This window comes from Panthera leo, chromosome F3, assembly GCF_018350215.1.
Source record: "Panthera leo isolate Ple1 chromosome F3, P.leo_Ple1_pat1.1, whole genome shotgun sequence".
Taxonomy (NCBI): domain Eukaryota; kingdom Metazoa; phylum Chordata; class Mammalia; order Carnivora; family Felidae; genus Panthera; species Panthera leo.
Window position 1 is genome coordinate 62,521,118 of NC_056696.1, and position 26,037 is coordinate 62,547,154.

The following is a 26,037-nucleotide window of genomic DNA, read 5'->3' on the forward strand; positions in this document are numbered from 1 at the left end:
AAAAAAATCCTCTTTGGAAAAATGAACATTGATTTCCTTAAAAATTTTTTATACAATCATGGATGAGTTGCCAGTTTTCAAAATTTGGAACGTCTATGAACCTGAGAACCTAAGAACTTCATAGGACATTATCAGTGGTGTACTATAAACTACTTCAGTGCTTCTCAAACTCTGTGATAAACAACCCCTTTTGTTTTTCCCAGCCATCCCAGATGGGTACTCCTGAAAAATACGAGAGCAATGAGTTATGAGAAAAATGAAATAAAAGGCAAAGGATGCAAAATTCAAGACCGGATTTTTTTATTATTAGATTTAACACATAAAAGAGTCTTCTGCCCAAGTGCTATTAAAGTTTCTAATGCTTAATCCAGGTTTCTATATTTATCGTGCATTGGTAACAAGGTGACCATCACTAGTCCGGTTCACGCTAAGGAACGCCGCACATCATGTATCTAACTCTAGGGAACACGCTTTAATCTACTTCATGGCCTCTGTAACAGTTTCAATTATTTATACACAGCAATGATCCCCGAGCAATATGAGACTGATATAATCTATACTGTCTTTTGAAATCATAGAGGTCTTGATTAATTTGATATTGTAACAGCACTCCAACCGGTTGTAAGAGTTAAGTTGCTTCAAGTGTATGTGCCTCTGGCCTTAAGGAGTAAAGAACCAAACTTTCCCAGAAGGTAAGACCGGACTACATTCGAAAACGGGTGCCACGGAGGCCAGCAAGTCTGTGCAGGGTCATGTTGACACATAACTAACTGCCTGGGCGCCTGCTTCTCCTGCACACGGCCCCCCTCCCTTCTCCCATGCCTTCTCCTTTAAAACGCTCCAGCTTTACCTGGATGGGGAGATGGTCTTTGAGAAGTTAGTCTACGATCTTCCCAGGTCGCTGGCTTCCTTGAATAAAGGCATCCTTTGTTTCCCACCATCACTTGTTTCTCGAGTGTTGATTTCGAGTGGGGAGCGGCTGAACCCGAGTTCAGAACTGGTTCTCTGTCCACTGATAACATCAGCTAGTTTAGAAATCCCTTATCCTATACCAATAAAATTATATTAAAAATAAATCCTATTATTTAAATATTGGATTCCTAAATAATCACAGTTTTTTTCAATTTTTTAGAGAGAGAGTGGGGGAGGGGGTAGAGGGGCAGAGAGAGAGAGAGAGAGAAAGTGAGAGAGAGAATCCCAAGCAGGCTCCATGCTCAGTGCAGAGCCCAACTCGGTGCTTGACCCCATGACCCTATGATCCTGACCTGAGCCAAAATCAAGAGTTGGTTGCTTAACTGACTGAGCTGCCCAGGGCCCCAAAACTTCGTTATTGTTCTCTGGATGGAACTCAGCTCCTACCGTTACCCCATGTTTCAACCATTCTAAAGAAACCACACTTTAACAATATTTTCTGGGAGTCCTAAGACTAAAGTTAACCCCAATCTTTACAGTCTAGACCCAAAGGCTCCTTTTAAAGTGTCCTAGGGCTCAGAAGTGACATGTAAAGGGAATACAACTCCATGTTTGTCCCGTGGCAAACTCATTCCTACGAGGGCAGGTGTGGCGGGGGGGGGGGGGGGGGCACAGATTCTGGAGAGTCAGCACCACCACAATCTGGGGATGACAAGAGTACAGGACTATGAGTTAAGTGAAGGCAGGAAAAGCAGAGTGAGACGGGCAGTCTCCTACTAGCGTGATGTCCGTCCCATCCAAGGGGGAAACCTTGGTCTCTGCTTCCTTCTTTCATTTGAAGTTGGGGCTTTCAAAGTTCTTTAACATTCACGGGATGGGCTGAACCACTAGAGGGGCCAGAGAGACTAAGAGAACGGAAATCTGTTGACAACACATGTCATTGAATTTTGTATTTTAAAAAATATTTTATCACGTGTAGGACACAGCTCAGTAAAAGTTATAATATATAGTTTACTGATAGGTGAATTAGTATGACTTTCATCTTCCCAAACTAGTCATCTTGAGTTTGTATTGTTTGTGAGCTGTTTTCCTGGAAACCAGAAGAACCTGGTACACAATGATTGATCCCGTTTACCCCTGGCAAAACTTGGTCCCTTGATCACCATAGTAAATTGACTATTTACTGCCTTATAAAATAAATTTTGCTCTACCCTGAACCCTGAAACCGATCTTTGGTTTCTTTTATGGTACCTGAAACAGTCCTCAGGTAGACAAAGATCAGTAAAGTTACCTTTAGCACCCATGACAGAGCTCTATTCTGGGTCTTAAGAAACCTCTCCAGAACTAACTTGTCTCTGGTTTGCAAACAGGGTCAGAAACAAAACAAAACAAAACAAACAAACAAAACAGCTACCGTGGGGCCATGTAGCATTTCTTGTGGGTGTTTTTTATCTGTCTCCTCTTCCAATCACTGTACATCCAGCCTGGACCAAACCTGCTTTAAGAGTGGGATTTTACCCATTTCCTCAGGTAGCAAGAGGTAATATGTCTTATTATAAGACATATAATCCGTAAGGAGTTATTGTTCGGTGTGATTCAAGGACCAGAAGATGAGTGTGTATATTTCTTTTTCAAATACGAAATGAATAGAAAATTGTAAGTGGCGACAAATCAGTTTGTAGTGCTCAATATTAAGCAAAATAGAGTCCCCGAAGTTGTTAGTTAAAACATAAAAGAGCAGGGGCGCCTGGGTGGTTCAGCTGGTTGAGCGTCCAGCTTCGGCTCAGGTCATGATCTCGAGGTGTGTGAGTTCGAGCCCCGTGTCGGGCTCTGTGCTGACAGCTCAGAGTCTGGAGCCTGCTTCGGATTCTGTGTCTCCCTCTCTCTCTGCCCCTCCCCCACTCATGCTCTGTCTCTCTCTGTCTCAGAAATAAACATTAAAAAAATTTTTTTAAAATAAATAAAACATAAAAGAGCAGACCTAATATGTGTCCTCAGAACAAATTACATACTCAGATACATGCACAGCATATACCTATGCTGTATCACTCACACCCACCTTTAAAGCTTGGCGACAGGTGTTGACCATGGAATTGGACCTCTTTGAACATCTCTGTTCTGCCTGTTACTTTTTTTTCTCCTTTGCCTCCGACCCACTCCCACCACACAGATATTTGCATCCCCAGGCCTTTGGTACTGAAATCACACTAGATACTTTGGGGGTCTGAGTGTGCGTTCGTGAATTATTGTCCTCTGAGAATTTTTATCCATTCTCTACCATGGCCATCGCTGAAAAAACATATAATTCTTCAGAAAATTCAAAGTATAAATTTATTCTTCAGAGACCAAGAAACATGTTGTGGGGGTGGCTGGGGGGGGGAAGGGGAGGTTCATCTTAATGTGTCGTATGAAGACTCGGTCTGTATTCTGTTCATAGTTTTTGTTGCTTTTTGTATGCGTGGTCTGTCTCGAGCCAGACGATCTTTGGATTTGGGAGGGATTTCTATGTATCAGGCAACACAACTTTGTAATAACAATAAAGCATCCTCTATTAATTCCGGACTGGACTCTCCGGAGCTGGACTAATGGGACGACACAAAACTCCAGGATGTGGAGGAGATGTGCCAGAGATGTACGTTTGGATGTGCCAGAGACCCAGACGCTTTCCTTCCCATACACAGTCAAGGAATAGGAGACAGGCTTGCGCAAGAGACCCTCTACCGACCCCGCTTACCCCGCTTACCCCGCGCACCCCCCACACACCCTTGGCTCTGCCCCCTTGCCCCGTCACTACTCCAGAAAGACTGTAAGGAGTGAAGATCGCAAAGCCAGGAGCCGGCGCTATTTGCACAGAAGAAGGATCCGTCAGTAGCATATTTCTTTAATCATTGTTATTTACAATTTATCATCTGACAGACTTACAGAGAATAAATAAAGAAAATATACAATTGGTATCTTGTTTCCTTTTCTAATACAGAGAATTTTACCTATTCTGTTTCGGAATGACTAGGATAGTTTTAAGCAGAAATCAATCAGTTTGCTCTTTGCCCCTTGACAAGACACATCATCCTCCAAAGCCTGCAAAATGAGGCTCAGATATTCCCTCCTCGTAGGAAGAGTGAGCCGTGTTGATTCAGAAACTCAACCCTTAGGAAGTTACCAGACAACAGGGTAGAAAAAATAGGATATCATGAGTAGTAAAGGGCATAAAATGAATAGGCTAGATTACAAACTCTTGGTGTGTTTGCAGGAATCCTCCCCAATTTCAACTATTTCCAAGCCTCTTTGCAAGAAAACAGGTTTTCACTCAAAGTAATTGCCTTATCACATTATGCTTTCCCAGTAAGTCTTTGTGCAAAGTCTCCCCTTATATGCAATTGTGAATGTGGGTAAGCACAGGCCTGCTTGGGACTTTGACCTTTCTCCTTTACAAGTTCTTGACCAGGTGTCTCCAGGAGAAACCAAAGAGCTTCAAATGGGCTGGGTTTGGGGCTCTTGCTGGGGTGCATTGCAGAGAACTGCCTTGAACTGCTGTCTAAACACCTCAAGGAATGAGGTATTTCCATAGATCAATGTCATCGTTAGAAAATATACAAACTGAGAATGAACTTCACCAGGTACAAGTCTGGGCACTTTTTTCTCTCTCTTCGTTTGAAAATAAACCCTCTACAATATAGCAAAGCAATTCTCCCTAAATTCACCCCAGTTACGCTGAATGACAAGTTTCGGTATCTATCTTTTACTCATTCAAAAAACAACACTCAGCAAATATTTGTTGAGTGCTCACTACATGCTTGGAACTTTACAGGACACAGGCTAAGCAGTGTGAACACGGTTACCACCTTGTGACCCTTAAATAGGGCACGTTAAAGATGCCATCTCAAAACTCACAGTTGCGATCCACAAACCCAGAGTTTCAACTGCCCCCAAAGTTGCTTCTGTGTTTACATTTAATTTGGTCCAATGTACCTGCCATTCCGTTTAAGAATTGGTATTTAGGCAAATTAAATGTCTGTACTACCCCGAAAATTGTGTTCATCACACGTTAGGGGACCCTATGCCACCACCGTACTCTGTTCCTTCCACAAGCCAGCCCTGGTGCCATCAACTAAGTGCCACCTAGCTCTTGACCAAAAGACCCGTTTACCCTAAGTCCCCTGCTTGCCACCATCACAAATCTTACCACTTGTAGGAACTGCAGGAACCATCTAGAACGTCCTACAACTGATTCTCTAGCCAGCAAACTACGTGCGGGTCTCACTGTCTTTTGTGTTTCCAAATCCTTCTGAGTTGTTTTTGGGTTGTTCCAGAGGCTAAACAGCAAAACTAGTCAGAAAATGTGGAAGCAGTCTAGACAGGATCTTTCTCATTGACAAAGGAACACATTAATTTGTTGTATTCTCTCTAGAATTTTGTAGGATTGTAGTGTGTTTCCTGCTGCATCCCACGCAGGGCCAGGCTACAAATCAGAAAGGGATAAAGTATCCAGAAACTAAATAAATACATGTAAAAAAACTGGTGACATCTGAGTGAGGTCTGCAGTTTAATGAATAATATTTCAAATGTCAATTTTCTGGTTTTGAGAATAGACTACGGTCACATGTGATGTTATCAATGGGGAAAGCCTGGTGTTAGGGAAAGACCGCTCTACTATTTTTATAACTTCTTGTGAGTCTTAAAGTATTTCAAAATAACAAGTTTTTAAATAAAAGATACACCAAGTAAATAATTACCCACCACTTGTCTGCCCCATCAAGCAATGCAGCTAATCGTGCCAGAGAACTAAAACTGCCAGAAATCCAATCACCGTTGACCATTCTGGTCTCTTTCCGTATTGATTCAGCATTCCAAGGCATTTACCAAGTGGAAAAGGCGTTCATCCGTTTCTATAAAAATGTTAACTTTCAATTCAAGAAGGACTTCCCAGCATAGATCAGAATCTGCAATCAGTATTCCAGAAATTTTTAGGGACCTACCGTATACACTGCCAGAGGTCAGAGATCTTACTGAAAAGGCCAAGAGGGCAGGAACATAATTCCAGTTAGGATCAAAGACTTATTAACCATATGCTGGAAGTGATCTGGGCCCTGGCTGTAATTTTCTTCATTTTCTTTTCAGTTTTGGGCAAAACAAGATGCTGTTCTGCTTTGGAATATTTCCTTGGAATATCTTCATCTCTCCCTCTTGCAGACACTCCCCCTCTTCTGTTCCCCTTTACTCAAAACATATGGCTCAGCCCCACATCATGGCTTCCTCGTGGGAAGTCTGGATGGGACTAGAGAAACACATGGTTCCAACGTGGCGTATACCTCTCCGCATAGATATCAAGTGAGATTTGGTCTTGTCTAACTTCGGCCTATTATTTCAGTGTTTCCCTGTGGCTTTTCTGGGCACAGCAGTGATGGGCATTATTTTAAATGGATTTGATCGACAGAAGCAAGGGAAGGGAAACAACGCCCCGTGAACTGCCATAAATCATTTCCAAAGCGGCACTTGGGAAACACAGTCCAGTTCAAGCAAAGGAATGATCTCTTCCCACCACCGTTATCCCCAGCGCCTGCGGGGTCCAGAATACACTTCGACGGGGCGCCCCCTCACCCGCCCCCGTCTGAAATTAGGGCATTCCCTGATGGTTGCTTATGTGTTTTCATAAGGACCTTCCCTTTCCAAAAACTCTGAAAAGCTCCCTTCCTTTTCATACACCGCACCTGACTTTTCATTTTTTAATAAATACTTTTATCATCTGTGCCATCCAGAATTTCTTTCCCTACACATATTTACCTTTTATCTCCAATAACACTTACATTTTCTGCCCTCTCTCGGATCTCTCTTCCGAGACTTGCTTTCGTGCTTCGGCATGGATTCTCACCTGCCCCACCTGTTTCTGCCTTGCCGCCCTGACTCGCCCAGGGTCCTTCCCCTGCACTCTCCCTTACCTTTTTTTGTGTAGCCTTCTTTCTAGTCCCCACCCGCCTCCCCACTCAGGCACATGCACATTCGTTTATTCTTTTTCTTTGTTGGTTACTCCATTTCCATATAATGCTCTTCCTCATACTGTCTTGTGGACTTGTACGTGATCTTTCCACGGCATCAAGACCACGCTTTCCCCTCTGTGCCTCCTTCCGTGCCAGATCCCTTCTGATCACACAGGTGTCTGGACAGCACATCCAGATTTGGACCTAGTTAGCAGCACATTCACCAGCAAAAGTACAACGTGAAATCTGACGATCCCAAAACACAATCTGGATATGAAGCAGTTCATATCTATCGCGAAGGGGATGACTCACTACGAAGGTCAATAAGGCCTCCGTGGTTCGCTGTCCCCTTTCCTATCTCCTTTTCTCAAAGCTCCCAGCTACGTCTTTCTCATCGAAGTTTGAGCTACTTCGAAATTCTACGTACTAAGCCTTCTTCACCATGTCCTGCTTTTGGGTTTCTTTGGTCCGTGCAGCGAGGCTCTGCGGGCATGGCCGGGCTAGGAGCTAGAGCAGGGTCTCTAAGGTAGGAGTCTCAGTGCCAGAAAGCTTCCTCCTCCTTCTTCCTCCGTTCCTCCTGAACGGGCTTGGGAGCCACGTGAAACCAATTACTCTGTGGCTCAAGGCCAGGAAAATCCAGACACGTTCAGTTTATCTCCAATATGATTTTCTTTTTAAATGGGGGATCATGGAATGCGTGCGGTGGTTTGAGGCAGAAGTGTGAAAAGAAAGAAGTGGAGAGATTAGGCAAAGACGGGGAGATGATGTTATTCTCTCTGGCCACATAAGAAGCCGGGGGCGCGGGCTGCATGTGGGTCTACCAGAGGCAGGTGCATAACGGAGGACAGGCCGTAGGCCTGGATTTCACCTGCAGCGAGGTGATTAAACTTCCGTGTCAATGTGCCCAGACGAAACAGGGTTTCTGGGTGGCTCTGTGAGGGTGTTTCCAGAGGACTTCAGCATCTGAATTGGTGCACTGAGTGAAACAGACTGCCCTCTCTGGTGTGGGCCGCTCGGGAAAAGGTGCAAAAGACAGGAGGGGAGTCTGCTCTCTCTGCCTGACTGCTGAACTTGGACGTCAGTCTTCTCCTGCCCTCCATTTTCCTGGAACTGGGCCCCACCCACTTCCCTGGGTTTGCAGCTGCAGGGGACAGCTTGTGAGACTTTTGAGCCTCCTAATCACATGGGCCAAATCCTTATAATAAATTTATATGTGTGTGTGTGTGTGTGTGTGTGTGTGTGTGTGTGTATACATATGTATCCTATTGGTTCTGTTTCTCTAGAGAGCTCTCGAATACATGAAGTTAACACGGGTCTTGAAAGCAGTGTGACAGGTCCTGGGACATAGGAGAATGAGTCTGGCCCTGCAATGTCAGATGAGATAATGTCTATGGAAATGCCTGATGAACTTGAAAGCGCTGTACAAGCGGCCGCTGTTACTATGACTATGACAGTGCGTTCCCTGCATCGTTGCTTTTGCTGACCGCGATCGGCAGAGCAGGACAACCACATGACCAGATGACAGAATCTGCGTCAACTCTAGATGCAATTATCCAGCCAGCACGGAACCTATCAGAACTGGGCGAGGTTTCAAGGCCGTCTAACCCCATCCCCTCATTTTACGGCTAGGGAAATTAAAGTCCGGAAAGGTGAAGTGATTCCAGAAAGTGTGAAGAATAACACACTTGGCTTGAGGCAGAAGTAGGATCAGAGCTCCAAGCCAACGCTCTCCTGACCCCCACGCCAATGATCTCGGCAGAGTTAGCCCTGGCAGAGACTGCAGCCCAGAGTCGAAGGGCAGCTATGGGAGAAGGTGTCTGCTCAGGTCACAAGACCGTCTGGGGGACTTGGGCACTTGGCTTCTGCGGTAGCCTGGAGAGATGTTAAAGGCTGAACCAGGGAGGACAGTCAAGTCCCTGAGCGACTGTGCACAGGGGGCCGGGTGAGGGCTAGGGAAGCAGACCCAAGATCTCAAGACTATTTCTTACACTTGGGAAGCGTATTCTGTAACCTTTTCTTGTTGCTCCCTCGGAGGGAATGGAGGGGCCCCCTTTCCTGCTTCCCATTAAGTCTGAGGCCTCGTGGAGGAGAGAGCTCATCATCTGTTCCGAGGGGACTCTTACTAGATAGCGTATAGTTTCCGTGGCTTCTGAACCCAGAACCCCAGGATTTCTTTCCTGCTGGCCGCACCATCTGCTGGGGTAAGAGCCTCCACACGAAGCAGGAGCAGTGAGGGACTTCTCTCTCACACTCACCCTGTGCCTCTCTGCAATCAAGGACTCGGAGGGTCAACCATCTCATACAACAATTTACCTTGGGTTTCAAAGCCTCTCCCTTCCTTGCCTGGCTCCTCAGCCTGCATATGAAACTCTTCGGCAACAAAGGACTCCCCCCGACCTCTGGAGGTGACCCGTTCACCCTCGTGTGTTCTGCTGCTTATGCTCGCTCTAATAAGGAGTGGAAAGCTATCTCTTTGCGACTTTCCCTCGTTGGCCCTAGGTCAACATTTTGGAAACACTCAGAACAGACCTACTCCCTACTCCACAGGGCCTTCAGGTATTTGTGCCAGAGAAACTCACACGCACACCCCAGCCCACGGGTCCCCTAGGGGATGCACCTAATAAAAGAGCTGAAAGACTTGGAAAAGACGAACCAAAGGACCCACGGTCCGGATATCAAAACACCAGTCTCTACTGATTCAACACCAGGCTCTCACTGAAACACATGCCTGAAAATATCTGAGCAAGTGGGGGACCCTCAGCAGAAATCACAAGGGAATAGCCCACGTGTTACCTGCCCTCCATAGACTTCTTTTCCTATGTCCATTCTCTGTTCAGGAACCCTTCCACGCACAAGGTACTTTTTTGGCAAATGACGATTCCCCTTCACACGGCCTTGCGGTATGCTCTCTCCTACACACACTCTCTGTATTTCCTATGCATCTAGACCTCCCCCTTGACCCCGCCCACAAAATGAACAAAACACCCATTCTGAGAACCTGGGGTTTTTCAAGCATGCATCATCCACTTTGACAGGAGAAGGAAAGGCAGAGGGTAGGACGTGTCCAGAGGCCACATTAGGAAACTCAGAAATCTCTGATCAGTTACCGAATACCAACCATCTCATCGGATTCTCCACGCTTACCGAGCGTCTTCCCTAAGCTTAATCCCACGTTTCCTAAGATATCAGCATTCTTCAAGTTTTTTCTTTCTGAAGATACATTTTGAAAGGTGACATGGAAAAATATTGTAGCATTTGCACATTTATAAACATAGCATATTTAACCTTTATAAATTATCTAAATTGTCTAGCTTGCTATCCAACACTTTGGTATATTAAGTAAGATTTCTTTACTAGATTTTATCTTTCCTAGGATTTTTTTTTCTTTTTGAGTTCTTTAATGTAAAAAAAAAAAAAAAAAAGAGTATATATGGGTCAGGGGTAGAGAGTGGGGGAGTGGAGTGAAGGCAGGCCAGGGACAGAGACAGAGAAGTGAATAAGCCTCCGTCCCCCGGGCCCATTCAACGTCCGGATGGAGTGGCTTAGGCGTGGGTGAGTGGTAGGTCTCATGAGAAGGACCTGGGCCATCGGAATGTCGCCAGGCAGTGATAGCGTCACTCGTCCCCTTGCTGAAGGAGCAGAAGGTGGATCTCCTGGAACGAAGGACGATGCTTGGTGTCTCTTCTCCAGCAACTGAGCATCAGCTTGTACACAGAGTCAGGGCAGATGGCAGGCTGGGGGAGGTAGGTCTTTGAAAACAAAGGTGAACAGAAAACAAGGATGTTAAGAAGCGGGGGGGGGGGGGGGGAGTGTGGTTGCATTATAGTTTTGTCTGCCTCCCTCCTGCTTGAACTTGAAAACTAAAATGGGTGTGGTGTCTCTTCTTCCCGCTCACATCTCGGCCCCCGTCCCTTTGCTTGTCTTGCCCAGTTGTTTGCAGCAGCGTTTCCTGATGAACCATTCTGAGGTCCCCACTGTCATACAAAAGACGAAACTCTAGCCAAAAAGAGGTCTCAGACTGAAAAGCAAGTTGTTAGAACACCAAGTCCTCCGGTTACGGCCCAAGTGTTGAGGTTTATCTTGGCCGAGCCCATCACGGCAGGGGCAGAAAGTGAATTAGGTGGTCTCAGCTCCTCTACCAGAATAGGAAACCCAGCCGGATGCAGACGCCGGAATGCTGGAAATATCCATGTTGCTCCTACCATAATGTTCTCTGGGACCCCCTGTCCCAGACTGGGCCACGCAGAGGAGTCTGCTGACCTCAGAGCCCACCTTGCAGCTGACAGTATTGAGAAACTACTGTCCCTACACTCTAATGTCAAACTTAAAATTTGAATACGGACATTTTAGGAATAAGATTTAAAGTAATGAAATTTTGTAGACTATAATAAAGTTTAACTTTGACAAGTTATGTTTAGTGATTAAGGTGCTAAATGTAATAAATTTTTATCGAAAATTGCAACTTTTGCTTATAGGGGAGAAGTTTACTGAGCATATAATGGTAATATCTGATTTTGACCTCAGCTTCATTCAATAACTTAACTTTGCTATTTGACCCCTTGGTAGTGGGTGAAAATACATTTGGCTCACTACTAGTAGTGAAGATGAACTGGGGCACCCTTTTAAGCTGAGTATTTAAAAATAAATAAGAAAAATAAAATCCTGGGCATTGTTAGAAATTAAAACTAGAATAGGTCAACCTGGTGTCATGATGTATTAGTCCAGTAGAAAAATCACTCTTTTCCTTGGTCTGCTCACTTGGCCTTGGTCCACTGCACACAAGAGTGAATTTGCCCTTTGTCATGGTACGAACGCAATTATTTTACAACCAAGACAGGTCATTTGGATCCCCTGCTCCCAAAAGATCTACAGAGCAGCAAGATAAAGGGAAATCCCAGGCCCTCTTCCTCTTGCTTTCAACTTGCATATTGTCTTATCTCTTCTTATCTTTTCTTATCTTTCTTATCTTTTGCTTACTTCGATGTATTTAAGGATTTAAGTTCTTCTTTTCTTTTCTTTTCTTCCCCCACCCCCCAATGTGGGGCTCGAACTCACAAACCGTGAGACCATGACCTGAGCTGAAGTCGGACCCTTAACCAACCGAGTCACCCAGGCGCCCCTACGTTTTCATTTTCTGCAGGCCTTCTCCCTCTCACTAGCTGGCTTCAACTGCCACCCTCCAGGGTGCTGTGGCCAGGCCACTTTGGGGAGGCTCAGTGCTCCAGCCACATCAGCAAGCTCCAAATCCGACAGGTCACGGGGTCTTTACAAACCGAGTCACTAAAGAAATGTTAGAGTATCCTGACTGGGAATTGGGACCCTCGTCAGCGTGGGACCCCGCTGTTCCCCGAGTTCTGGACACATCTGCTCATCTCCCGGCACAACAGTCCAGAAACGTTGCTAAATATTTAGTCCAAACCAAGTTTTTAGGTACTGCCAATGAATCCCTTATTCATTTTTTAAACTTATATTTTTGTTCTTAGTGTTTCAACCAGGAAGATGAACCATACGGTCCACAGCAAGAAATAGAGAGCGGATTTGATTTCCTGCTGTCTTCGAGTCGCGGAGGCACCTGGCGGAACGGATCCCTGCCATGTGGATCAGGCAGAGTGTGTGGCTGGCAGGGGTGGTGGGGGGCGGACCTCAGTCTTTCACGTTCTCTGGATAATTAGTGACCAAAGACTGCCATCCACGTAGCCCATCTCCCGGCTCCGGCTATCCTGCTAAGTCAGGACTTTCTTCTTCTCACCTTGTGGAGCACCCAGGTGCACACCCTCCCACCCCCAGCAGTTCTCACCTGCCTCCCTTGGTCCCGGAAGAACTCTCCAGTATTCTCAATGACCTGCTCATCAGACAGCTGGGAATAGGGCTGCTCCTGGCAAAAGGTGAACGTCTCCCACAGAGTCACCCCAAAGGCCCACACGTCACTCGCTGTCGTGAATTTGCCCTGTTCACGTAAGGAAGAGAAGAGGAAACCAGGATAGCCGGTGCGTGATATGCGCAGGTGAGGTCTGCATGACCTGGTCGCCCCCTTCCACTCCCCAGGGCAAGGAAGACTGGGACTGCCAAGATGTGCTTGGAGAATCTAAAATGGCAAAATGGGGCGCCTGGGTGGCTCAGTCAGTTGAGCGGCCGACTCTTGGTTTCAGGTCAGGTCACGATCTCACAGTTCGTGACATGGAGCCCCGTGATGGGCTCTGCACTGACAGCGTGGAGCCTGCCTGGGATTCTCTCTCTCCCTCCCTCTCTGCCCCTCCCCCACTCGTGCACTTGCACACTCTCTCTCTCTCAAAATAAACAAACTTAAAACAACAACAACAACAACAAAATGAAGTTGCTTGGGCCTCAAGCTGCAGATCATTGTCTTGTCCCCCGTGGCCTCAGCTTAGACCTGCTTCTCTTGGGGATGAGATCCCAGGGCTGAAAGAGGTGCAGCCGTAAGCCACCTGACTCTCCCACCAAGTGTCAGAAGCTCAAACTTCAGGCTGTAGGGTAGCCTTGGGAAAATGCCCATGGGAATGGCAAAATTAGAATGGAAAGTCAATCGCCTTTACGTTAGAGACAGAGAAATTTAGTTTAGGTGCCCGAAGTCCCTGGGAGAATGCAGGACCCTTGCTTCCCAGGTCAGTGAGAGTCCCAGTCTTGAAGGGTAGACTAACACGTGACAGCAATGGGATTCAGATGTAATCAGCATGCATTAAATACGTGCACATTTTCTATTCAATAAGTACAACCCTCAAGTAGATGAGGTTATTTATCCTTATTTATTTGGGTCAGAAAAGTGAGACAAGAGACGTTTACTAAAAATCTCCTAGATAGCAAGACCATTAGTCATGGAAAAACTGAGATTTGGAACAGGACCCTCTGAATCCCAGACTAATAATCTTTTACAACACTCCATAATACCTTCAAAGAGAGCACTGCTCAATAATCACATCAGAAATGGGAAAAATGTGTGAGTCACGTGTAGATGGTAAAGATCCTTGTAAGGACTTATGTAATCTGGTGTATACACGGCAGCATTCATAATAGTGGGAATCAGAAAAACACTGACATCTCAAATTACAGAGATATCATTAAGTTATCGGCTATACACACACCATAGGGCATGATGCAGCCATTAAAATCCCATTTTTGTAAATGTTTTATTTATTTTTGAGAGAGAGAGAGGCAGAGAGAGAAGGAGACAGAATGTGAAGGAGGCTCCGAGCTATCAGCACAGAGCCTGACCCAGGGCTCGAACTCGTGAACCGTGAGCTCATGACCTGAGCCAAAGTTGGATGCTTAACCGGCTGAGCCACCCAGGCGCCCCTAAAATCACCTTTTTGAAGAACGTTTAATGACATAGGAAATGCTAATGTTGTAGAGTTGTATGTGCATCGTATCGTCCCAATTATGGAATGTAATTATCTGTACACAGGAGTCCCCCTTATCTGTAGTTGCACTTTCCACGATTTCAGCTGCCCACGGTCAACTGCGATCCAGAAGCCAAGAACGCTCTGCCCACGCTACGTGGTAGCCTAACACCACTTCACGACACCTACGCAGTTCACCTACTTCATCTCTTCATGTAGACATTGTATCATCCTACATCATCACAAGAGGAAGGGGGAGCACAGTACGATATTTTGGAGACAGAGAGAGAGAGAGAGACCCTGTTTGGGTAACTTTGATGACAGTATCTTGTTATAAACAGAATCTTGTTATACGATATAAAATAACAATATTATTATTGTTTTTACCCTGTTACTGTGCCAAATTTATACATTAAGCTTTATTATAGGTATGTATGTATGGGGGAAAACAATATATATAGGGTTTAGTACTACGTGTGGTTTCAGGCATCCACTGGAGGGTCTTGGAACATCTCCCCTGCAAATAAAGGGAGGCTACTGTGTATATATATACATATACATATATATACACATATATGTACACACACATACACATACACATCTATATATACACAGAAATGTGTGTACAGAAAATAACCCTCAAAGGAAATATGCCAAACTACTAATAATGGATATCTTGGTGAGAGAAAGGAAATAGCTATATATATTTTTTCATTTCAAATTTAATTAATGAATCCTTTAAGAACATGAAAGAGGAATAAACAGATTAACTATAAACAAGGAAAGCTAGATTGCTCCCAGGCTTTTCTCAGTGATGTTAATTTAGCCAATTAAGACAAAATTAACTGTGTTCAGCATGGCAGGAAGTAAATGTTTAAGTCTAAAAATTCCATAAATCAGCTAAGTGGTATAAAACCAACAATAAAATATCTCAAATATACACGGTCGGAAAATACACCTCCAAAAGAGACATTTGAAAAATTATTCACTCATGGTCCAGAATACCAAGCATTGAATAAAAATTATAAAGTGGAGGCACCCGGCTGGCTCAGTCATTTGGGCATCCGACTCCTGGTCTGACTCAGGTCACGATCTTGCGGTTCGTGAGTTCAAGCCCTGACACGGGCTCTGTGCTCACAGTGTGGAGCCTGTATGGGATTCTCTCTCTCTCTCCGTCTCTCTCTCTCTCTCTCTCTCTCTCTCTCTGCCCCTCTCCTGCTCATGTTCTCTCTCTTTCTCTTCCTCTCAAAATAAATAAATAAACTTAAAAGTGGGTCCCTATGCACCATATGCACCTGCCTCCACGTCAGTCGCTAAGGTAGGGCTTACAGACGTGAGGGACTCACCAGTAAGATGCTCTCCCAAGACATCCAGCGGATAGGGAGGACTGCCCGGCCCTGGATCCGGTAGTAGTCACCGCTGTACAGGTTTCTGCTCATCCCAAAGTCAGCTATCTTGATGGTGTAGTTCTTACCCACCAAGCAGTTTCGTGTGGCCAGGTCTCGGTGGACAAAATTAAGAGAGGAAAGGTACTTCATACCAGAGGCTATCTGGGTAGCCATAAACTTCAGGTTGGCATAACTGAGGGAATAAAAAGGAAGAGAGAAAGTAGCCTGTGGAAAGAGGGAGCCGTGAAAGGCGTGCGTTCCCTGGGTGCTTCCTACGAACTGGAGTTTCGACCTCAGCATCCCTTCTCTGCTCTCCGTGAATCTCCTTGCTTTCCCCCGCAGGACAGTTGCTCCATTATTCCCTGCATACTAACCTCCCTGCCATCCCAGAACACCAAGGTACTTTCAAGTTCACCCCTCCGCTTCTTCAGAGCCCAAGTTTGTCTCAGGAACACACAGAAGGGACAGACGAGCTGGCTTGCTTACCTGACAGTGGGTGCGTTGCTGGAGGCAGAGCTGGGGGGCTCGTGGCGGGAAAGAAACTGATTGAGATCTCCATTCTCCATGTACTCAGTGATCATGCACAGAGGGTCCTCGGTGATGCACACAGCTAAGAGGCGGATGATGTTTGGGTCCTTGAGCCGGGACATGATCTTTATCTCCTTAAGAAAATCGTTCCTTTGGAGGACACAGACACGGGTAAACCCAGAGGTTGCCAGGGTTAGAAACAGGAAGGGGAAGAAGACACGGCAAAGCCTGGTCCCGCCCATTATTCCAAGTCTTGTCTCCCTTTGGATAACCTTTGAGAGGACAGAGAAGTTGGCACCCGGAAACTGTCTCGTTCTAGTCACCCTGGAATCGGATGCACCCTCTTCAACTGAAATCTTTTGGAGAACACGAACCATGATCTGCTCACATTTGAATCCCTAGAACCTGACGGAAGGCCCACCACGTAGAAAATGATTACCATTTGCTGAATCGAATACACGCTGCTAACGAGTCTGCGAAATCAAACTTTTCACTGGTAATCGTATCTTAAGTGCCCTGGGGATTTACCTTTTTAAAAAGCCATGGAGTCACTCTATGAATAAAGCAAAGAAATCTTTTATAAAGTGAATAATCATCCTCTGGCTTATCTGATCATTCTTTTATTTTTCCCCCCTCATACTGGCTTTTCCTGATACAGGGCACACCAGCAGTCAGTCACAACACACACTGAGTAGCCCATTCAAAACAGAGCTGTTGAAAGCTCAGGGTGGTAATGTGGGGTCATTTCAAAAACAGCACTCGAGTGGCCAAGACCATTAACCGATTGAGTGCTTAGTGACAACCACCCTTGAGTCACAAAGTGGGCTATCACCTTCCCAGTAACAATAGCTGCGTTAGTGAGACCACTGGCCCACATTCTGGAAATATCGGAGCAGAGGAGTCATCTCCAGTGGGTTTTCTAGGAACCTGGACTGGCAGTCATATAGTGTTAATATAACACCCTTGAAATCAATGTAGTCGTGATGTGAAACCTGCCCTCTTGGATTCCCCCTCCATTCCAAACCAGGGGTTTCCACGGCTTTGGGGGGCAGGGCAGAGTCTAGGTCACCCATCACTGCTAAAGTGCAGTGGGTACAGGAGGAGAAACACCAAACCTCGCCAACCAAAACAATGGGCAAAGGCTTTGTCACATCCTACGCTTTCTTCCTCTTGCCACTCTCTCCAATCGTGTGCTAAGGCCAATATAAAGAATATTCCATCTCTCTAAGGGAGGCAGAGGATGTCATCAGTGCATACTGATGTCCTTAAGATTGAAATTCTCAGGGGCGCCTGGGTGGCTCAGTCAGTTGAGCATCTGACTTCGGCTCAGGTCATGATCTCACAGCTTGTGAATTCAAGCCGCGTGTGGGGTTCTGTGCTGACAGCTCAGAGCCTGGAGCCTGCTTTGGATTCTGTGTCTCCCTCTCTCTCTGTCCCTCCCCCGCTTGCTCTCTCTCTCTGTCTCTCTCAAGAATAAACATTAAAAAAAAAAGATTGAAATTCTCACAGTTGAAATTCCAGTTCTGTTCCCTCACCTTTCTTCATTCCACATCCTGTCCATTGCAACACTTTTAGTGAAACTCTACCACCACTCGTGGAATTGACAATAATTTGGGGAATAGGAATAGTAAGTTTTCTCTCACTGTGAGTATCAGTGAGACTAATCAAGTCAACACAAATGGGAAAATACATACGTTACCCAGATGTGCAGACTTCTCTGAGACACAGACAACCAGCTTTCAACCAGCACGCCTCCCTGGGTGAGGATTAACTCACCATTACTGTAATGGAAAGGCTGTCAGACAACGGAGTATGGCTGGAAACTGCAATTTATGTGGCAAAGGATCCAAGAGACTATTAGCCAGTTTGGGAAACAGCTAAAAGGACTGTGGATCCTTTTGCTTTGAGGTCCATGGATACTTTTCCAAGTAGAGGTAGCTTCTCACTTGGGGGGTTGCTGGACACAGAAGAGAAGAAGCATAAAAGAGAAAAAAAAGGGATGAGAAAGTAAGTAGAGATGCGAAAAAAGGAGAACGGAAGAGACTCAGCAAGAGAGATGTGTGTGAACGTGGAAGTCTGCCAAGACGTGGTAATGACAATCAGGAGTATGTCTGTGCATAACCATGGCAGGAGCAAATATTCAGGCTGTTGTGTGTGTTGGGACGTACAGCTCTGTGCAGAAGGAGTTAGGAGGTAAATAGGTAGCTAATTCGATGGATGGTGGGCATTTGCATCTGCCAGGGATGGAGGGGAGAGGAGACGAGGGCGACAGCCCATCAGAAAAATAAAGCGTAACAGTGAAAGGTGAGGCAGCTCACAGACCTTCCCATCTCAAAAGAAAAAATTGCTCAAAGGTTTCCAGGGGTGTTCCTGATCCCGAAGGTGAAATACATAAGGGAGAATTCAAAATGCAGACCACAGACCTGGCGTTCTTGTTGGCATCTGCTCGGAGCATTTTCACGGCCACCAGGACAGGCTGGTTGGCACTGACATCTAGGGCAAAATCTTTGTCTTTGAACTTTTCCATCCCCTCCACTTCACAGAGATGAACCTAGACAAAAGTCACCTACTTTCAGCATCATCGTTTCTCCTGAAGATGCCTCAGTGCTCTTGCTGGGCATTTCCTGGAGACAAGCTAACTCTTAACAACTCCAGCAAAAATCATCAAGAGACTGTTAAGATACGTGTGACACACCTTTAATTCAAATGGTTGACACACACAAGGGTAAAGTACCCAGCTGATATGATACGTTACTGCTTTGTGAAAGAAACATACATTGATTGGAACATTAAATATGTCAACGAATCTACAACATGGTATTTTATTACAGCACAGTCCATTATAAAATGTCACTTGGCATAAATGCTCCAACTTTGACTCAAGGGAGTTTAGTTATTGGATCATACAAAACACATGGCAATCTCCTCTCTAAGTCATCCTTTGGTATGGCGTCAGCAACGTAAGTAACCCCGATGTATTCTCAACAGTGTAACGAGCCTGTGTTTTCAACCCAGGGGACAGAATCAGTACCTACAACATCACAAACAGATGCCATGGACCCTTCTACCCCCACCAACACCAAACCTACCCAAGGGTAGAGCGCCACCCATACTGAAAACCAATAACACATTCTTATATTTCATTTAGAGTTCAGATGGCACTGTTGAAGTGCCTATTGCCACTTAAATCATGGCTTGGAATTCTCAGAAGGTTCATGTGACCGATGGAAGAGTGCAAAGTCACTATTACGTGCATCACTCGGAGGGCAATTGGGAAGAGTGCTCCTCCTTATCTCAGTTGGCAGTTCATTCCCTGGTGGCTGATTCTGGGACTAAAGTCAGGGGCGAGGTTGTTTTTGACCACTTTACACATAACTCCCATTGAAAGGAAGAAAACAAAGTGCCTATCAAGCAGCAAGATGTTCTTGGACAGTTTATAAAAGATGATCACATCTTATGGGTCCCCACCCTCTGTAACCTATCGTAAAAGTTGCTGAAAATATTGAATGTTTTTCAGGATATCTGAAGTCCAGTGACTTACTGGCTTAAAGAACAAACTGAGGGTTGATGGGGGGTGGGAGGGTGGGTGATGGGTACTGAGGAGGGCACCTATTGGGGTGAGCACTGGGTGTTGTATGGAAACCAATTTGAGAATAAATAAATTTAAAAGATAAAATAAAATAAAATAAAAAACATTAAAAAAAAACCTCCTACACAGAAATCAGAAGACCCAGGGTCTCTGTTATTTCGCAGAGATGAGGTTGACCCAATACCAGCCTTCTGGAAGACAAGGCGAGGAGAGATAAGTGAAGGAGACATTCTAGTATGAATCCACTTTGGAAAGGGGTCCTATGCTCTACCGGACAGTTTTGACATACCAAGAACTGGAGACCCCAATGGAAGACTCAACTCACCTCCCCGAACTGGCCTTCTCCTAGCTTCTCCTTGAACGTTAGGAGTTTCCTGGGGAACTCTTCCACAGCCACGTCTTTTCCTGAAAGCAAGTCCATGGTAACAGCAGGCACTGAATAGGTGTTGCCTCCGGTCACCCCCTGCAGGTTCACAATGTCAGCCTCCGCGTAGTGGGGCGCCCCCTCGGGCCCGCTGGGCTGGGCCGGCTTTGCAACACCGCTGCAGCCTGGGAAGACATGGGCGATGAGTCTTACTCCAAGGGGCATCTGGACAGGAAGACTGGGAGGCGCCCCCGAGATCACCCACCGTACCCCATGCCATTGTCATTTGGAGAAAGGCTCCTCTAGAGACTCTTTCTTAGAGCCTTTGGAATGTAGACCATCATTTTCTCTCTTTTATTCTTTTCAAACTGCATGATCACCAACAACCTCCTTGGCTAATCTTATGGGATTGTGGTGAAGCTATAGGCCACTTCATGCACTATAAGGGCAGGAGTATTAAAGTTTGAAGATTTAATCACGTTTCTTTAATTTTAAGACACCATCATTGATTTAATAACCTATATTAGGGATTTAAAAAACTTTCTGATTATATGATCTAGTTTAAGATATAGCCTTCCTTAAAAAATAAGCATTACAGGACACCTGGGTGGCTCAGTGGGTTGAGCGTCCAACTCTTGATTTTGGTTCAGACAGTGATCTCATGGTTCATGAGATCGAGCCTGTCAGGCTCCACACTGCTTGGAATGCTCTCTCTTTCCCTCTCTCTCCGCCTCTCCTTCTCACTCACTAGCTCATTCTCTCTCTCTCTCCCAAAATGAATAAACTTTAAAAAATTAAAAATAAACATTAAAACATGAGGGGGGAGATGTTTTAAGACTTTGGAAAATACATAAATTACTTTAGTTCAACCTAGGAAATAAATTAGTTTATATCCCTTATTCTTGCTATCTCTGTAAAATTGTCTGAGTTCAATGTGCTCCTTCAGTGTTTGCTGTCTGCGGAATGATAAATACATGCTAGTTTCCTTCCTTCCTTTGAAAAGAGCCCTTGAAAAGCCTATGCACCCCAGTTAGTCCTGTCTACTTCTCTATCCAGCTCTTCCTGCCCGCCCCCCCCCCAGTTCTTCTACTGACTTGGATCACTCTTCAGTTGCTGACCTTATGGAGAAGCTACTTTGAGCCCCAGCGATGACCCCAGAATCCCTTCTGATGTCACTCTGAAACACGTTAAAAAAAAACAAAAACCTGGATGTGAATCAATTGGCACAGTTTTACCAAAGCAATGCTTTTACTGAAGAAAGGCAAGAAATATTTGCTGTCATAAAAATTTTTTTGTATTATTCTAATAAACTTTCACCAACGATAAATCAACAAAAATTAGATAAACTCTATTATCTAGATGGCCAAAAAAATTGGGAATTCTAGGATGTCTTTAGCTTCATGTATTTGTTTTCTCCAGGGGAAGTGCTAGCCCTGAATTTACCACGAATGATGTTTAGTAGTGGGTGAGTACCCTATCTGGGCTTCCTCATCTTCTTCCTATGGAAAATGAGGAGATCAGACTAGTTGGACTGCTTTGAGTCTTCCGGTGTTAACACTTAGGGAACACCTTTCCTCTTCTGACCTGGGGGTCCCTTCAAACACCGGCTATGTGCAGTAGTGAAGGAGAGGCGCTCAGATTAGGGTAGGAGAAGCAGCAGATCAATCTAGAAAAAGGGTGTGAACTTCTCAGGAGAATGTGGACTTCTCTCGATCAAACCAAGATTTGGTTGAGTAGGAGCAAAGCATCACACCTTCATAATCCCTGTCAAGACGTCTCCCTCATTCTCTGCCACTGGGTCATCCTCACCTGACTCTTCCTCCCCCGGCGCAAATTCTGGGAGTTTTCGTATCAGCCTCGATGGCTCCTGGTAGTCAGGGCGAAGGGGAAAGATGCGATCATAAGTGGAATTGGACTCCTGCTCACTTGGCGATGAGGAGCGGTTGTTGTTGAACATGCTGGACTCACTGGGCAGGGACAGGCTGACTGTCATTTCATCATCCAGCATCCTCCTGGAAGCCTGAAGGAGAAGGATGGTGAAGGCAAGTTGGTACAAGGGGGATCATCACTTCCTCCTCTCCTCAAACCCAGCTCTTTCACTCAGCTGAGATACCTCTCTGTTACTCTTAAACTCTGGAAGCACCACAGGTGACAGGATAAGGCACAGTCTGGTTCCACAAATACCTGTGTCATAGAAATTTAGAATAATCCTTCATTGTGTCAAGGCAGAATCTGACATCCGAACTTCCATGCTGCCAACATTCATTAGCCTTCACTGAAGCACTTAGAAGCGTTATTTACGTGACACTAGAAGAACCCCTCAGTAGCCAATCAAAGATCTTCTCAATCTTGCAGAGTTTTTGATGTTCTATTAAATAATAGATTTTTGCAGACTTATCCTTCAACTGGTTTGATTTTGCGTAGACATACACTAAAATGCTCATTCAGTCAACAAACGTGCTGCACCATGATGGGTTTGCAGTCCACCTGATCACTCTGACCCTGTAGGTTAGGATAATATGTCCTCAATCCTTCATTTTACTAGCCAAAAATAAAATGGCTACAGAATGGGAAAGAAAAGCCCTGAGGATACTGAGGTGAATTACACCTGGTAAAGAAAGAGGAAGATGAAAATAACAAATTGTTTTGGCATCCTATTCAATGTGACCTACCTGCTCCTTCCAAAGGAAAATGCCAGAATCCGAATTATGTGCCTATTTGGATTTGAACATGTAAAATGTTCCACTCCACTCCAACAAACACACTTTGGTTGCTCAGGAGAAACTTAGATGTCTGCTTCATCCCCTAGACTGAAAAGTCCTTTGTTGCAGTAACGTCCTCGATACTGCATGGGATCTAGCACATAGTAGGTACTCAGTAAATATGGGTTAACTCTCTCAAAGAAAAAATGACACCACCGAAAGTATCCTACAAGTAATGCTTAGTCTAAAGCTATTTTGAGTAATGTTTCTTGGAATATATGTGCATGCTTAAGGGTTTTATACACACACACACACACACACACACACACACACACACACACACAAATTCTGTCCCCAGGAAGAAATCTTGGGTCATTCAAGAGCATCCAGAGTTATCTTACTAGGATATACAGGGTTAGAAAGGATTTCTTGAAGGACCAAGTTAAATATTCCAGGGCAAAATTTTTCCTCTCACTTTTACTTAAAGAGTCTCCAATCCGACAGTCATCTTCCAACCCATGAACATATTCCAATTAGACTCAGAAGAAAGACCCAGAGAAGTCCGGTAAATTCTGGTTCCAATAAAGAAAGAAATAGCTCATAGAGTATAGAACACAGACTCCCTCTTCTCAAAGAAAATGCAGTCATAACAAATTACTGAAGGACATACAGTAGCTTCCAGCTGTCCCATGAATCTCTAGTCCACCAGCTTCTACTACCACCAGTACTCTTTGCTGCCCCTCATCCTGAATCTAGACACCCAGTAGGTTCTAGCATTCTAGAAGAAAGAAGGTTTTAACATTGCCTCATCATGCCTCACAGCTCAGAACTTCTACAACATCTCACGGTCCACATCCCTTTGAACTCATTGATCAAGTGAAGACGTCCACGGCCAAATGTAGACATATGTAATCATCAGCAGACCTCAAGAGCATCAGATGCTTAGCAGGAGTGCCCAGAAAGCTGCTATCTGGCCTTAGGAAATGAAAGAAAGTCATAGATATTCCATCTTTGGTGGAATGTACATATTTTGGAAGAAAAACGTCAACAAATTTCAAGATGGGAATGAGCATAGAAAATAGGATACCAGTTGTATGACCTTGAGCACATCACATTTTCTCAACAGAAAAACAGTTCAATATAACTACTCTGCCCAGCTCACTGGAAGTATTCATTGAGGTTCAAGTAAAATAATACATGTGAAAAAAGTCCTTGCAGACTGTCAAGTATTAGACAAATGTATAAAAAATTACTCAGATAATTTAGACTGGACAAAACAAATCTGAGGAGGGACTCAGAAAGATGCATCATCATAACTTCCAAGTACACAAAGAAGTAGAAATAAGATTACAAGAAACTTGGCTTGGATATTAATGAGGCTGAATGTTTTTCTGCACATACACACACACACATGCATGTGTGTGCATGCGTGCACACACACACGCACACACACACACACAAATGTAAACTGTAACGGAAGAGAAGGAGTAGCATTATCAGAAGTTTCAGCTAGGTTTTTTTAATTCAAAAATTAAAAATATATATACAGATTCCTGCACTCCCCCCTGCCAAACCCAGTGAATCAAAACCTTCAAGGGAGATGCTTGAGTTGAGATTCAATGTATTAGGAAGAGTTTTCTGAGTTAGTCTAGGGAGGTTCCAAACTCTCCATTCCAAATAAGAGAAAATGGACTTAGCTTGTTCTTTTCTGACTCCTTTCAATAACAAGCTTCACCACTCCCAGTCTTCTTAGTAGCCCCAGTTAATGCTCTAAGCATTTATAAGTTCTTATAGTTTGCCATTTTCTCCTAGGGAAACAGTGGCTTAGGCAAGGGTGGGGTAGGTTCCTATCCCATGACTGTTCTGCATTTCCTCACCTTCTCCAGCATCTTCTGCCAGAACTGCCTCCAGAGGATGATGACAATGATGGCCAGGAGGATGAAGATAATGGCCACCAAGCAGCCGATCAGGATCCGAGTGTTGCTGTCATCGACTTTAAGCATTGGATCTGGGATCAGGAAAAGAAAGATGGAGAACACCATCATCTTATGGGGCAAGGCAAGGCATGAAGGACTGGACCAGAGACAGGGAGGTAGAAACTCTTCCTTCAGGATAATTCTGCAAGATGCCACCTCAACACTTCTGCTTCGTTTTGGTCTTGCTACTCACGTAGTACTTCGCTTCTACACTGTACAGACCTCCTCCTTGGGACAGTAGCCTTCTCCTCCTCACCTATCAGACTGGATAATGGAGAGGTTTTGCATTCATCCTCAAATTTTGTTCCTTTATTACCATTGCCTGGATCTACTGGCCCCCAATCATACCTCGTGAAAAACAGGTGAAGAGCCAGTTTCACCCTTCTCATTCTGTGAAGCACGCCGAGGTAGCTGAGAGTTCTCTCTGGAGACACTCAATCACCTGTATTTCCCAGATTGCTACTCATATGACTGGTGACCATCCGAGATGCTGGACACGCTTTTGCATGTATCTCCAATTAGAGAGACTAGCATTTTGTTTAATGACTTCCATCCATTCACTGAGATCCCCACTATGGGTCTTACTCAGAAATGTCCCTTCCTGTGTTTCTGTTCCAAGCAACCTGAACTTTCATGAAGCAACTGGAGCAACTCCAGACTCTCCTTTAGCTGAAGAGTCACATGGAACGGCAGTGAGAAGAGTGAGTTGGGGGTCCTTTGCTTTGGAGGTGGACTGGCCTACCTTCCCAGAGCTACTCTTCATCCAAAGCACCTGGTATAAAGCCTCCTACGCAGACAGGCCCTTGCGAATCTCCGCCCATCTCCATCCTCTGAAGACACCCTCAGTTGACCTTCTGTAACTAGAGATCACACATACCATAGGTTGTGGGCGCCACAGGTGAGGTAGGCAGGGCTCCAGAGTTGTTGTACATGGCTGCATCTGTTAAAAAAGAAGGGTGAGTCAGAGCAGGGGAGAAGACAGTGAAGTAGTGATTTTTCTGGAGGTAGATTGTGACCTAGCACATGGTGAAATCCATTTAGTGGGTTGCCACCGGGCTTTCTCAAAAATGAAATCATATAATATTCGAAATTTAAAAATCACCACTCATCTATATAGTAAGGACAACTCTTGTTTTGTGAAATGTTTGTTGCAGTGACACTGGCTGCCATGGTACAAAAAAGTTTAAGGAATAGTGGTTCAGAGGGCTGTGACCACACATTATCATAAAGCGCGCACAGGAATTCAGA

At 44.9% G+C, this 26,037-nt stretch overlaps 1 protein-coding gene across 4 annotated transcripts in view; it reads right to left on the minus strand.

Annotated features, from left to right (window-relative positions):
* Positions 1 to 3,777: 3,777 nt before the first annotated feature.
* DDR2 (discoidin domain receptor tyrosine kinase 2) overlaps positions 3,778 to 26,037 on the minus strand; it is a 154,151-nt gene continuing 131,891 nt past the window's right edge. For 3 of the 4 annotated variants that reach the window (XM_042925071.1, XM_042925070.1, XM_042925069.1), the window contains 9 exons: positions 25,667 to 25,729; positions 24,691 to 24,821; positions 21,921 to 22,131; positions 20,073 to 20,296; positions 18,582 to 18,709; positions 16,117 to 16,308; positions 15,589 to 15,823; positions 12,685 to 12,834; positions 3,778 to 10,636 (listed from right to left, as the gene is read on the minus strand). In XM_042925071.1, the coding sequence (XP_042781005.1) occupies positions 10,502 to 10,636; positions 12,685 to 12,834; positions 15,589 to 15,823; positions 16,117 to 16,308; positions 18,582 to 18,709; positions 20,073 to 20,296; positions 21,921 to 22,131; positions 24,691 to 24,821; positions 25,667 to 25,729 (1,469 nt within the window). In that variant the 3' untranslated portion in view covers positions 3,778 to 10,501. The remainder of the gene's footprint in view (positions 10,637 to 12,684; positions 12,835 to 15,588; positions 15,824 to 16,116; positions 16,309 to 18,581; positions 18,710 to 20,072; positions 20,297 to 21,920; positions 22,132 to 24,690; positions 24,822 to 25,666; positions 25,730 to 26,037) is intronic. The other variant, XM_042925072.1, reaches the window with a different exon arrangement.